This window comes from Macaca nemestrina, chromosome 7 (genome assembly GCF_043159975.1).
Source record: "Macaca nemestrina isolate mMacNem1 chromosome 7, mMacNem.hap1, whole genome shotgun sequence".
NCBI lineage: Eukaryota > Metazoa > Chordata > Mammalia > Primates > Cercopithecidae > Macaca > Macaca nemestrina.
Genome location: NC_092131.1, coordinates 169251466 through 169265385, shown reverse-complemented (window position 1 = coordinate 169265385; position 13920 = coordinate 169251466). Strand labels below are relative to the sequence as shown.

At 38.1% G+C, this 13920-nt stretch overlaps 1 protein-coding gene across 14 annotated transcripts in view; it reads right to left on the bottom strand.

Moving 5' to 3' along the window:
* Positions 1-13920, bottom strand: part of LOC105467273 (formin 1) — a 468877-nt gene that overhangs the window by 279484 nt on the left and 175473 nt on the right. For all 14 annotated transcript variants that reach the window (XR_011606208.1, XR_011606209.1, XR_011606210.1 and 11 more), the window contains one exon: positions 7128-7189. Coding sequence is in view for 7 of the 14 variants with exons in the window: in XM_071067172.1 (XP_070923273.1) it covers positions 7128-7189 (62 nt within the window). In the remaining 7 variants the exon portion in view is untranslated. The remainder of the gene's footprint in view (positions 1-7127; positions 7190-13920) is intronic.

Below are 13920 nucleotides of genomic sequence, written 5' to 3'. Positions count from 1 at the left end.
CTAATATCAGCACTTGGGGGAATACCATAAGGGTTTTATGAAATCATCATATTTTATACTTGTGAAAGTTTTGTTTATTGGCCTACAAATTATTCCCTTTCCCTCACAGTATTATCTGGGAATTAAGAGATTTAAATGTATTGTGTTGATAACGAAGAATATAAAAAAATGGAACAGGCTTGGGATTTATGTCTTTATAAACTTAGTTGTATCAGCTCAAATAGAGTCTGCACTCAATTCTGTTTCAACAGCAATGTGTAAACTATTAGAAATGGATCAGTGGAATGTGATGGAGACAGTAAAATAAGGAAGTCTACAAGTCTCTCTTAATGGAGGCCAGCATACCATTTGGTTCTCTTGGGGACAAAAAGGTACAATGTAAGTTAATCTTCAGTTTGGCATTGATCCCTGGATCATTTTGCAGTGGGAGGAACCACACTAGAAATGTGATTGCATTGCACAATGAGCAGAGGCCTGCCAGAGGCCATCGCTCAGTGAAGTTTCCCCTCAATTAGGAAATATGCATGTGATAAATGGGGTAAACGAAAAAGGTTCCCGTAAAGGAAATGTCACTGTTGGCTGGTTCTTTGTCTTGCATTCCACACAACCCAAAGAACATTAGTTAAAAACAGATACAACAATCTGTCGTTTCCAAGTCCTCTACTTTCAAACTGCTGAAGGTGTGGGTCAAAAACAATATTCTTAAGTTACCCAGCTGCTTACAAGCCAGATAAAGGGCATGTATTTTTCTTTCTTCCCCTTTCAAAATTGAAGAAGTAGAGATCCAAAGAAGTCCTACTAATCCCATGCTCAGGCTTCCCTTTTGTCATCAAGATTTGGGCCTCCTACAGAGTTTCACTTACCTTTCTAGAGCTGCATCCCTTCACTGAGTGGCACATCTGAAAAGACACTGGAAGATCAGAGGGCTACATTCAGAGTGTAACTGAAAACCTGAACACATTGCTCCACAGAAGCAACTAGATGGACTAGAGACCTGCTGACTAGGAAGGAGAACTTCTACAAGTAACTGAAAGGTTAAAAATGGGAGGACGTATAAACAGTAGGAATTTAGTGCTGGGCATAGTGGCTGACACTTATAATCTAAACATTTTGAGAGAGAGGCTGAGGTGGGTGGATGGCTCGTACCCAAGAGTTAGAGACCAGCCTGGGCAACATGGCGAAACTCCATCTCTATAAAAACAAAATAAAATCATAAATAAATAAAGGATGTAACCCGAACTCAGGATTATACACTGAGAAAATAAGATTATATTAATCAATTAGGATAGTATCCCAAACAATGGGTTCTTGGAGAAAAAGAATTATGTTGGAAATAAGCTATACAGTATTCTCTTTATAGTTCTTCCCTGTACATGGTAAAGCTCAAACATGGCAATAGATATTTCTCAAATATATTTGACCATGACAAGTTTTTGTCAAGAGGCATTTCAAAGTATCACTGTTCAGTGGATTCTGTTTTGGGAAACCTGGTTTAGAACACCCTGATATACAGCACACAGGCACAAGAACAGCAGGAAGATCACACACAAGTCACCTTTAAAGAATGAATCCATGGCCGGGTACGGTGACTCACGCCTGTAATCCCAGCACTCTAGGAGGCCAAGGCGGGCAGATCACTTGTGGTCAGGAGTTCAAGATCAGCCTGGCTAACATGCTGAAACCCTGTCTCTACTAGAAATACAAAAATTAGCTGGGTGTGGTGGCGCACACTTGTAATTCCAGCTACTCAAGAGGCTGAGGCAGGAGAATCGCTTAAACCTGGGAGGCGGAGGTTGCAGTGAGCCAAGATCGCAGCATTTTACTCTAGCCTGGGCAACAAGAGTTAGACTCTGTCTCAAAAAGAAAAAAAAAAAAAAAAAAAGTGTAGCAACTTACATTTATCTTCCCCTTATAGTTTAAAAGCAAAGATGTATTGATTATTTAAATGAATCGATTTCTGGCGCATATGTTTATACACCTTTACTTAAACTAAGTACTTGGATGATTTTGCCATTCACCGGGAGAGTGGCTGCAGGTCAGACATTTCCCCTGACTTCACTGTTTTACGTCATTTATAATATCCACAACAAAATTCTTCAGTTTTGTCCAAGTGCATCCTTCATTTAGCAAACTCTGCCTTGAGAGTTTATGGTCACTTCATGATATTTGACTTCACCTGCTTCATTTTCCAATTTGGGATAATTCTGCTAACTTTATTTTTGAAAAGGCAGCACCTTACCTTTACATGGTATCACTCGAGAAACTTTTGTAAGTGGTAGCCATTGCACAGCAAGTTAATGACAGCTAGGTAGAAACATAATTTAGGTATGTCCTACTAAGGCATATGATAAAATGGATTCTCCCAGTAACAGTACTAATAGTTACTTCTTTGAGACTGCTTAGGAGCAAGGATTTGAAAATCATTATCACTATTTGGCAGATCATTTCTCTGTGCAATTGATCTTTTCCCTTATCAAAGTCCAAGATAATATTTTATGCATGATACATGATGACAATGAGAAAGAACTGGGGTTTTGAAGTTAGGACTTAATTCAACTCCTTGCACTGTGACTTTGAGAAATTAATCAGCTTCTTGGGCACTTAGTTTTCTCAGTTTTAGCAACTGAATAATAATAGCAATAATATTGATTGTGATGATACCACACCCTTCCTGGGTGGTTCAATATGATATACACCCTGTGGTACCAGATACACAGCACATACTCAAGCCAATATTATTTCTTGTTCCTTCTTCCCTTTGCAAGTCTCCTTATAATTAGGCAACTTGAGTTTAGAGTGGTCTTTGTGCTTTTTTTTTTTTTTTTTTTTTTTGATTGGGGACATCTTTGGGACATTGGACTCATTCTTCTTCTTGTTTTTCTTTTTTTTTTTTTGATACAAAGTCTCACTCTGTCGCCCACGCAGCCCGCTACACCTTTTGAAAAGCCAGTAGCAGGACCAGTCTTGTGCCCTTTCCATTCTGCATCACGCAACAAATGCTGGCTGCAGAGCACACACGAAATAAAAAACCCTGAGCTCCCCCACTTAGTAGCCATGGAACTACAGGGTAAAATAATCAACTGTCCGATCCAAATATGTTAGGTGGTAGGGCTTGCATTTTGCTGGTGGGGGAAACTGAACAATTAAGTGACTTCCCTTCAAATGTATGGTTAAAACAAAATAGAAAGTTCTCTGCTTATTTAGGCTATCTGCTGATTGAATCATACTGTTTTCTTTAAATTCTATGAAAACATTCCCAAAAGACTAAATGTGATACTTATCAATTCTTGTATATGGTGACAGAATGAGTCACTTTTCTTTTGTACTTTAAAAGCCTGAAACCCTTCTTATTCTAGAAAGGCATGTTGAAGAAGTCTGGAAACATATCTGACTTCTCCATAACTTGTACATGGAGAAAGAAAATTGAACGGATGATGATAGCTGCCGATGGAAATCACATGGAAAGCACCAACACAGCAGTTTTCCCCCTCACTATCTTCCACTAGGTCTGTGACAAAAGACGAGACCGCTACTTAGTGAAACAAAACAGGCAGGGGTGATATTCAGTGACGACTCACAAGTACAGCTAGGCTGGGTTTTTGTCTGTTAGTTTTGCGAATGGCATCTATTCTGATTGTGTTGATGCCAAACCAGTTGTCTCATTTTATTTTCAGTATCACCCAGAGTACAGGGGTAATTAACCAGGCAGGTAAAATGGCCCAGAGAGCACCCTGGCAAATGAGAGGTCATGCATCCTGGTGGAAGTGAATGCCTGCAACGTAGCCCCAGCAGGTTGAAGTCATACAAGAAAATCAGTCCTTTGTTGCCAGCTTCTCCAATTTTTAAAGAAGCAGCTAGAAATGCAGGTTTTATACAAAAATCTCCATATTTTAAAATATTTATTCCTAGTTCAATCTTTAAAATGCTGTGTCTGCCAAATGAAACACTTCTCCCGGTCAGATCAGAGAAGAGAGTTGCTGGTTTCCTTCTGAGGGTTGTCCATCTGTGACTACTAGAATAGTTTAAAACTACAGCTAAGTGTATAAAATGGATATACCACCCAGATGGCAACAGTGAGCCATGGCGGCCATGGCTTCAGCAATTAGGTAAAAATCATAAATGTGGAGCAAAAAGTGTTGTTTAAGCGTACTAATATCATCAAAAGAGCAGATAATTCTTTTACAGGTGGTTTTTAAAAATCTAAAGTATAGTTTGGAACATTTTTATCTTTACTACTGTTAATCACACCTTAGTCTAACCTGTATTTTAAGTGCAGATCATGATCACAATATACTTTCCTTCTTCCATATACTCCTCTTTTCCACCTCCAATCTTTTCTTAGTTTGAGATATGTAAGATCACAAGACTTTTGCAGACACAGAATGAGACAATATGCTTAGAACAATACTTAGCACACAGCAAGAATTTAAAAACTGTAGGCATCTTCTGTTACCATGAATATTATTCCACTGTCAAAGCCCTCGCCAGGCTGGTCTACAGTTTGTGGAAAGCTAGGGTTAACTGTTAAAACTTGGCTGTTAACAAAACTTCTGCTTACAGAATCACTTCTGTTCCTGCCCTCTTTAGGAATCTGTGTCTTAAATTATCCCCCATCAATTTCAGTTCCTCTGAGGCAGCTTAGAATCTTTTTCACATCAGAACAAAGAAAAAGAAAGAGAGGTCTCTGTAGGGCATTTTGTAACAAGGGAGATAAGGGCCTCCTCCCCTCCTTCTCTTCTAGGAGACACAGGTACTTTTCCACTTTTTTGTTTCTTTGTGAAATTGACTCATTTTCTCTCCCAAACTACTTAAACTCTGCTGGATGGGTGGGGCCTGAATTCATACACCATACTACTTACCTAATAATTTTCTGCTACTTGCAATCACATAACATATAATCCAATACACCGACTCAGTTATTTTATTTATTTATTTATTTATTTTTTTTGAGACAGAGTCTCGCTCTGTCACCCAGGCTGGAGTGCGGTGGCCGGATCTCAGCTCACTGCAAGCTCCGCCTCCCGGGTTCACGCCATTCTCCTGCCTCAGCCTCCCGAGTAGCTGGGACTATAGGCGCCCGCCACCTCGCCCGGCTAGTTTTTTGTATTTTTAGTAGAGACGGGGTTTCACCGTGTTAGCCAGGATGGTCTCGATCTCCTGACCTTGTGATCCGCCCGTCTCGGCCTCCCAAAGTGCTGGGATTACAGGCTTGAGCCACCGCGCCCGGCCTCAGTTATTTTTAAAAGTGCATTATCATTCATTGAAAAGAAGAATATTTTCATATATCTGATAAGGGATTAATATACAAAATATTTAAGGAATTCAACAGCAAGAAAACAAACCACCTGATTTTAAAATGAGCAAATAATCTGTAAAGATATTTCTCAAAAGAAGACATACAGAAAGGTCAACCAATACATGAAAAAATGCTCCAACATCACTAATCATCAGGGAAATGCAAACTAAAACCACAAGGAGGTATCACTTCACAACTGTTAGAATGGCTACTGCCAAAGAAGACAAAAGATTGTCAGTATTGGTGAGGATATGGAAAAAGGGAACCCTTGCCCACTGCTGGTGGGAATGTAAACTAGTTCGTGGAAAACAGTGTGGAGGCTCCTCAAAAAAATTAAAACTAGGACTACCATATGACCCAGAAATCCCACTACTGGGTCTCTATTTAAAGGAAATGAAGTCAGTATGTTGAAGAGATACCTACACTCTCATGTGGATTGCAGCGTTATTCACAAAAGCCAAGATATGGAATCAACATGAGTGTCCGTCAATGGACAAATGGATAAAGAAAATGTGGTTTATACACAAAATGGAATACTATAGCCTTTAAAAGGAAAAAAATAATCCTGTCATTAGAGACAATACAGATAAACCTAGAGAACATTATGTTACATGAAATACGCCAGGCACAGAAAGATAGACACGGCATGACCTCATTTATGTGAAAAATCTAAAAAAAGTCAAACTCGTAGGAACAGGGAGTAGAATGGTGGTTACCAGGGGCTAGGGGCAGACAGGGGCAAAAGGTGGGGAAGGATTGGGGAGATGTTGATGAAAGGAGACAAAATTTCAGTTAGATGTGAGAAATAAATTCAAGATAATCTTCTATACAACATGGTGACTATAGTTAATAACCAAATATTGTATACTTTAAAATTTCTAAAAAAGCAGAGTTTACATGTTCTCACCACATATAAATGATAAATATGTGAGGCAATGTATATATTAATTAGCTCAATTTGTTACTCCACAATATATACATATTTCAAAACATGTCATATATCTCATATATACACAATTTCTACTCAAACTAACAAATTTTGAGAATAGAAATATCTGATCCACAGATTCATTAAATTAGCAAGTCATGAGTTAACATTAAATGAGGAAGTAATGTTATTGAAATTTTGCTGTCATTCTCTCCTGCAGTAGGGGGTTACTGCGGCCATCAGTAAATAAGTCTCAGTGCCTGATTCAGTATCCAGTTATTTAAAGTTAAGATTCTGAACTTTCTGCCACAGGCACTACGAGCAAATGTCAAACACAGGGAATGTCAACAGATGGCAGCACAAGGGAAATGATCCCTCAGTCATTGTGGGCTTCACAAAGGAGGATCAGGTCAACAACGTCCCAGCACTCTCTGCGGATATGGAAGGGCTCAGCACAACTCCACCTCCTACGGTTCCTTCCTTAAATTCTGTAAACTGCATCACATCACACTTCAGGGATGTGCTAAGAAACATACAGACATGAACACCCCAACAAGAGGAAGCTGAACAAAAATAACTTCCATCGTACCTAGAAAAAAAACCCTTCGCTATATTTTATATAACAGTAGAAGTCTATTCCATTTTCTCTTCTGCTTTAAAAATAAAATAATCATTTTCCAATTCAATCAAATGCATTTATGGTATTTTTTTAAATTAGAAATTGAATTCTATTAAAAGCAGAATCCAAGGCTTTGCATGCCCTGTATAGACACAGTGTCTACTGGCAGCTGCAAGTTGCGATGCTGTCTAGTTTAACACTTCAAGAGGAGTATTTACTTCAGTATAGGAGAAAACCACGTATCCGTTCTCTAGAACCAGTTCAGTAGCATCAAAGAGGTATACCTGCAGGTTTTCAATTTCTTCTTTGTGTTCCCTCTTCAAGTGTAAAATAGCAGCTTGGTATTCTGTAAAATCAAAGAAGAAGCCAATTATAAAGAAGTACAAAATTAGGCACAAAATTTATCTCGTGGTCCTCTTAGAAATAAACTGACTAAAATAAATGCCACAATTTGACATCAACCTGACAAGAAATGTTAAAAATTGCTGAAAGATAGGACAAGTAGTTCAGGATAAAAGGTAAATTCCTTCCTTTCAGCAAACCCTGAATTATGAAAAGACACAAATGAAGCAGATGGGATAGGGTTAAAAGAAAAAAAAAAGGGATGATGAGTGTGTTCCAGATAAACACTGGGTCAGGTGTTTGTCTTTAAGGAGTTGGAAATTAAGTCCCCACAGAGGACAAACACAGACGTGTTAAGAGCAGACAGGGCAGGAAACAAAAGAAAATTCTCTATGCGAGATCAGAGCACTCTATTTTTAACTCTGTTTCAAAAAAGAAAAAAAATCTCCATTTGAATGCAAGGCTAAGTAAGCACCCAGGGTTGATTTTAATCTTTATCTTGGAAAGTCAATACTATTTGTCATTTGAATGAGAGATTCTAGGGTGAATTGAGGCTGAAAGGACACAAATAAATTTCTGGTCCAATTTTAATACGAGTCTAATAACGTTTATTTCAACAATAAGTCCCAAGTGTACACAAGAACTCCAGCCAACCACTAAAACTACCATTCCGCTGGCTAAGCATGAAGCTGTCAAGACAACTTTATTTCCAGCAGAAATGCTAAGTGTGTGGGGTCATGGAACTATACAGGCTGCAGAGAACCACAAGACAAAATGCTATGAGCACACATTTTTGTGAGATAATCCAATTATTTTACAAATGTGTTTGGGGTCATGAGTATGAGTATACAAAAAGTAGTCTGACTTCATTTAAACGTGTGTGAAAGCCAGGCTATTTCTCCAAGTAGATTTCCTAAATCAGGCATGGAAGTTTGTATTTTATTTAAAAAATGGATGAAGGAAATCACCGGCAAAGCCATGCTGGAAGAGTAGTGTTGCTGCTGATAATCATGGCTAGATAGACCTCTACTTTGTGGGGAAGGTGCTCCACTGAGCTGTGAATCCATCAGAAAGTTCTGTGGGTTCCAAATCCAAACCATACCTTGAATGGTCTGGCAGTGACCACTTGTCACTATCCCCACCAGCACCACGATAATCCAAGCTACCACTATCTCTCTGCTAGATTAAAGCAGTATACGTCTGGTAGGATGCCTGCTTCTACTTTTAGCACCACTGTAACTGGTTCTCATCAAAGCAGACTGAGTGATCTACATAGACATGAACCAGGTCATCTCATCCTTGGCTTTTCTCACAATTAGAGTGAAATCAGAGCTCTCTGTTGCAGCCCATAAAGACCTCCCTGTCCTGGTTCCTACGTCTCTCTCCCTATCATTTCATACCACTCTTTCCCCTGGTCCATCATACTCCACGTACACTGGCTTTCTGGCCATTCCTTGAACTTGTCAAATTCTTTTCTACCTCAAAATCTTTGCTAATATTGAAAACAATAATAATGGATTTCATTTGTTGACTCCTTACTATATATCAGGCATTATTCTAAGTACTTTATCAACTCATTTCATCCCCACAATAACCCTATGATGTAGGTACCATTATTGTCTCCATTAGCGATGGAGATATTAATGAATAGAGACATTAAGTAGCTTGATCATGGAAGTAGAATAATTTTCAGAGCCAGTAAACATGCTTAATTTAATGGGTGGATGCATAAACAAATGATGGTATGTCCCTATAATGGAATACTACTCAGCAATAAAGAGGAATATATGCATCAACATGAAGGAATCTTTTTTTTTTTTTTTTTTTTTTGAGATGGAGTTTCACTCTTGTTGCCCAGGCTGAAGCACAATGGCACGATCTTGGCTCACTGGAACCTCCACCTCCCAAGTTCAAGTGATTCTTCTGCCTCAGCCTCCAGAGTAACTGGGATTACAGCCCACCACCATGCCCGGCTAATTTTTGTATTTTTAGTAGAGACAGGGTTTTACCGTGTTGGCCAGGCTGGTTTCAAACTCCTGCCCTCAGGTGATCCACCCACCTCGGCCTCTCAAAGTGCCTGGCCAACATGGAGGAGTCTTAAAGGCACTATGCGGAGTGAAAGAAGTCAGTCTCAGAAGGCCAACCACTGTTCAACAGCATTTATATGACATCTGGAAAAGACATATCTAGAGGGATGAAGGACAGATCAGAGTAGTAGTTGCTAGAGGTTAGAGATGGGGGTTCAGGGAGGGGGTTGACTACAAAGTGGCAGCAAGCAAAGGAATTCTGGGGATAATGATATTAGATATTATTTTCTATCCTGATTATGGTGGTTACATGAATCTACACACGTTAAATTCAAGAAAGAGTACCCCAAAAAAGTATGTTAATTTGTTTTAAATATGACATTAAATATTATATTGGTAAATATTTTCCCTATAAGGTTCAGCATAACACAAGGATACCTGCTACTATTGTTGATACTCATCACTTTTCTAGGGCTACTAGCAGACGTAATAGGATGAGAAAAAAGACACAAAATCTACATAGATTATAAAGAGAAAAAGAAAGGTATTTTCTCTATATTCATACATCTAGAAAAATCTAAAAGATCCACTGATAAAATAGAATATGTATGTTTAGCAGAGTTGCTTGGTATTATCAACAAAAATATACAAAAATCCTCATAGTAGCAGTTTAAAAAAGAAAAACATAACACGTTACTTCTAAAAATACAAAATACCCAGAAAAACTTAACAGAAATATATAAAGACCTCATATAAGAAAATAGTAACGTTTTATTGAAATATTTTACTTAAAAAAAAGACACAGAAAGACAAAAAGTAAGCAAGCCATGTTTCCGATTTATAAGACTTCATCTTGTAAAGGTGTGAGTTTTCCCAAACTGATTTATAGATTCAATGCATTCCTTCAAAATTTCTTGAGTTTTGTTTTGTTTGAATATAAGGAGCCCATTCTAAAATGCATGTGGAAGCATGAAAGTGCAAAATGCCAATAAAAGCCAAGAAATGCATGAAAATATAGACTAAGTTAAGACAACTTACCATACCTCCTAATGAGAATTATTTTTAATTCTTACAATGTAATTAACGTGGCATGGTACCAACACAGGGATAAACAAATAGATGAATAAGCTACAATAGAGAGTCTAGAAAGACACCATGAATGTATGGTCACTTGCTATACGACAGAAGTAGCACTGAAGATCATTACTTACACAAAGAATGATCTTTTCAATAACTATTGGCTGGGAAAAAATTAATATTCTGTCCATTTATTATGGAAAAAGACAAAACTGGATCCTAACCTTACACTATCATCTATTCCAAGTCAATTAAGTGCTAAACTTAAAAAGTAAAATTGTAAATATTTTATAAGATAATATAGCATAATACTTTATAGCCTCGGGATAGAAAAAGAATTTCTTAATATTCACAAAGTGATATATATAAAGGGAAAAAACCTGATAAATCTGACTACATTAAAATTAAGAACTTATTTTTCTTAAAATACACCATAGAGAACTAGACTGACAACAGATCAATCCATCATCAATAGAGATAACATTCCCTACAGAGTGGGAGAATATACTCGCAACATAAATCAACCAAGATCTACTATAAATACATAAATACCTCCTACAAAATGACAGAAAATGAAGCCCATGTGAAAAATGGGCAAAAAACATCAACAGGCACTCTAAAAAGAAGATATACAAATAATAACTCTGTTAAAAGGTGCTTTTTCCTAGCAATCAGGAATAAAGTCGGACAACACAGCATTGGTGAAGATGCAGAACAATGGAAACTTTCATACACTTCACTTACAGCAGGAATGCAAATTGGTATAATCACTATGAACAATGGTATTTTCTAATAAAGTTGAAGATATTCATGCTTTCTTAACCAACAATCCTAACCTTAGGCATATATAAATAACGAAACAGGGAACGCTCACGGAATGTGTGGTAATGAGAGATCCAAACACCAAGCATTCCGGGGCTTTGGCTTTGTCTCATATGTCACTGTGGAGGAGGTGGATGCAGCCATGCATGCAAGGCCACACAAGGTGGATGGAAGAGTTGTGGAACCAAAGAGAGCTGTCTAAGAAGATTCTCAAAGACCAGGTGCCCACTTAACTGTGAAAAAGATATTTGTTGATGGCATTAAAGAAGACACAGAAGAACATCACCTAAGAGATTATTTTCAACAGTAGGGAAAAATGGAAGTGACTGAAATTATGACTGACCGGGGCAGTGGCAGGAAAAGGGGCTTTGCCTTTGTAACCTTTGACAACCATGACTCTGGGGATAAGACTGTCATTCAGAAATACTATACTGTACATGACCACAACTGTGAAGGTAGGAAAGCCTTGTCAAAGCAAGAGATGGCTAGTGCTTCATCCAGCCAAAGAGGACAAAGTAGTTCTGGAAACTTTCATGGTGGCCACGGAGGTGGTTTTGGTGGGAATGACACCTTTGGTCATGGAGAAAACTTCAGTGGTCATGGTGGCTTCAGGGGCAGCTGTGGTGGTGGAGGATATGGTAGCAGTGGGGATGGCTATAATGGATTTGGTCATGATGGAAGCAATACTGGAGGTGGTGGAAGCTACAATGATTTTGGCAATTAAAACTATCAGTCTTCACATTTTTGATCCATGAAGGGAAAAAACTCTGGAGGCAAAAGCTCTGGCTCCTATGATAGTGGAAGCCACAAAACCAAGGAGGCTATAGGGGTAGCACTAGCTATAGCACTGGCAGAAGATTTTAATTACTGCCTGGAAACAAAGCTTAGCAGGAGAGTAGAGCCAGAGAAGTGACAGGGAAGCTATAGGTTGCAACAGGTTTGTGAACTCAGCAAAGCACAGTGGTGGCAGGGCCTAGCTGCGACAAAGAAGACATGTTTTAGACAATACTCCTGTGTATGAGCAAAAGAGTTAAGGACCATATTTGTGATTAGTTGTATAACAGGTTGTTTTAATTTCTGTTCTGTGGAAAGTATAAAGCATTCCAGCAAAGGGTTTTAATATAGAGTTTTTTTTTTGCACCCATGCTATCGAATGCTATATATAATAGTCTGATCATGAAGCTGAATAAATGTGCCTTTTGTTTTTTAAAAAAGAAAGAATAGCAAGTAATAATATTAACAAAATAAGAATGGGGGTTTCCAGGAGAAGATGAACCAAGATGGGCTGTGATTGAGCAAGGAGGTGTTATATGGGTGTTTAATGAAAAATGATTCTTTAAATTGGATATGTTTTATGAAATTATCTTTATGCATATCTAACACTAAAATAAAAGAAAAAATACTTCTCTTTTGAAAAGTGGTTATATTAGTTTTCTCAAATATCAATATAGGCAAAAGAGAATATCTGAATTCATAAAAGCATAAAGTGATTAAGTTTAAATCTTGTGTAAATGTTGAGTCCTAACCCATGTCATGATACATATCTAAACCCTAACCAATTCCAAGCTTCCATAAAGTAGTCAAAGGAAGTCTACTTAAATCAAGCTTCTTGTGAAACTGATGTCCTTTGAGAATAGCATCTACATTCTAAATAGGAATTACACAGATGGTATTTTGAAATGATTCATTTTGTGTAAATTGTACCTACATGGGTGTGACAGATATCGCTATGACTAATTCATTAACAAACTGATGAAGGAGACTACTGCAAAGCTAACACCTAGGAAAGCATGATTCATCTCCTCCTTGAACAAATATTTTTACCAAGAGTCCCGGTGTGACGGGTGGCAGGAAAACACACTCCCATCCCAACAAGGATGACAGAATCCTGGGCAGCATGTAGAAGGAGGAAGCTAATGCCTTTACTACTGGCACTGGTGAATGCTCACTTTGAGAGTTCACAAGGAAGTAGTAAGATAATATAAACGTTACAGAATAACGTCCAAGAGTCAAAGTTAAGTTAGTGCTTTCCAAATGTGTCTTGTTAGTGGCAGCCCCCTGCCCCCAGATGCTTCTTGAGGCTTGCAGATGCCTTAGAGTGTGTGAGGATGGGGAGGCAGAGGTGTCAACTCAAGACCAAGGACGTGTGTATTTGTTAAAAGAGAACTTGACCCTAGCATTGGTATTCAGTAGCTCTGGGACCTTATAAATGTGTGAAAAGGAGGAACAGGGATTTTAAATATCAGGGCTTGAAAAAGGCAGACTCATCTGAAGTCACAATAGCCCCTAATGGAAGTTAATAAATCAGTTTAAATAATCTATCCCACAAGAAACAAGCCTAAAGAACGTCTTTATAAAAAACAATAAATACAGTCCATGAAAGACAGAGAAAGGAGTAAGGCTCCTAACTGACAGGATTCAACATTTTGGAGCAAAAAGAAAAAAAAAAAAAAAAAAAGAAAGAACTTTCTCTGTAGAAATAAAGCTCTTTGTAGTCTAGTATTTGGGCTAATTGGTTCCTTCCCTTTATGTTGCACAAATCTTCCTTTTTGATCAGTTCACAATAACAAAACATCCTTTCTGCCAGGTGTCATGACAAGGTTTGTGCCCTCCAATTTGTGAAGAGCAGAATTAAAGATGATTTCACAAACACAGAGGCATGTAGTAACCACTGCTGAAGTCCATCACTTCCTGAATGCGTTAACCTGATTGCATATGGGTACAGATCACACTATTGCAGGTTATTTTTCAGGAATAGTTCTAAGCACTTTACACACAGATTAACTCCTGCTATCCTCACATCAAATTT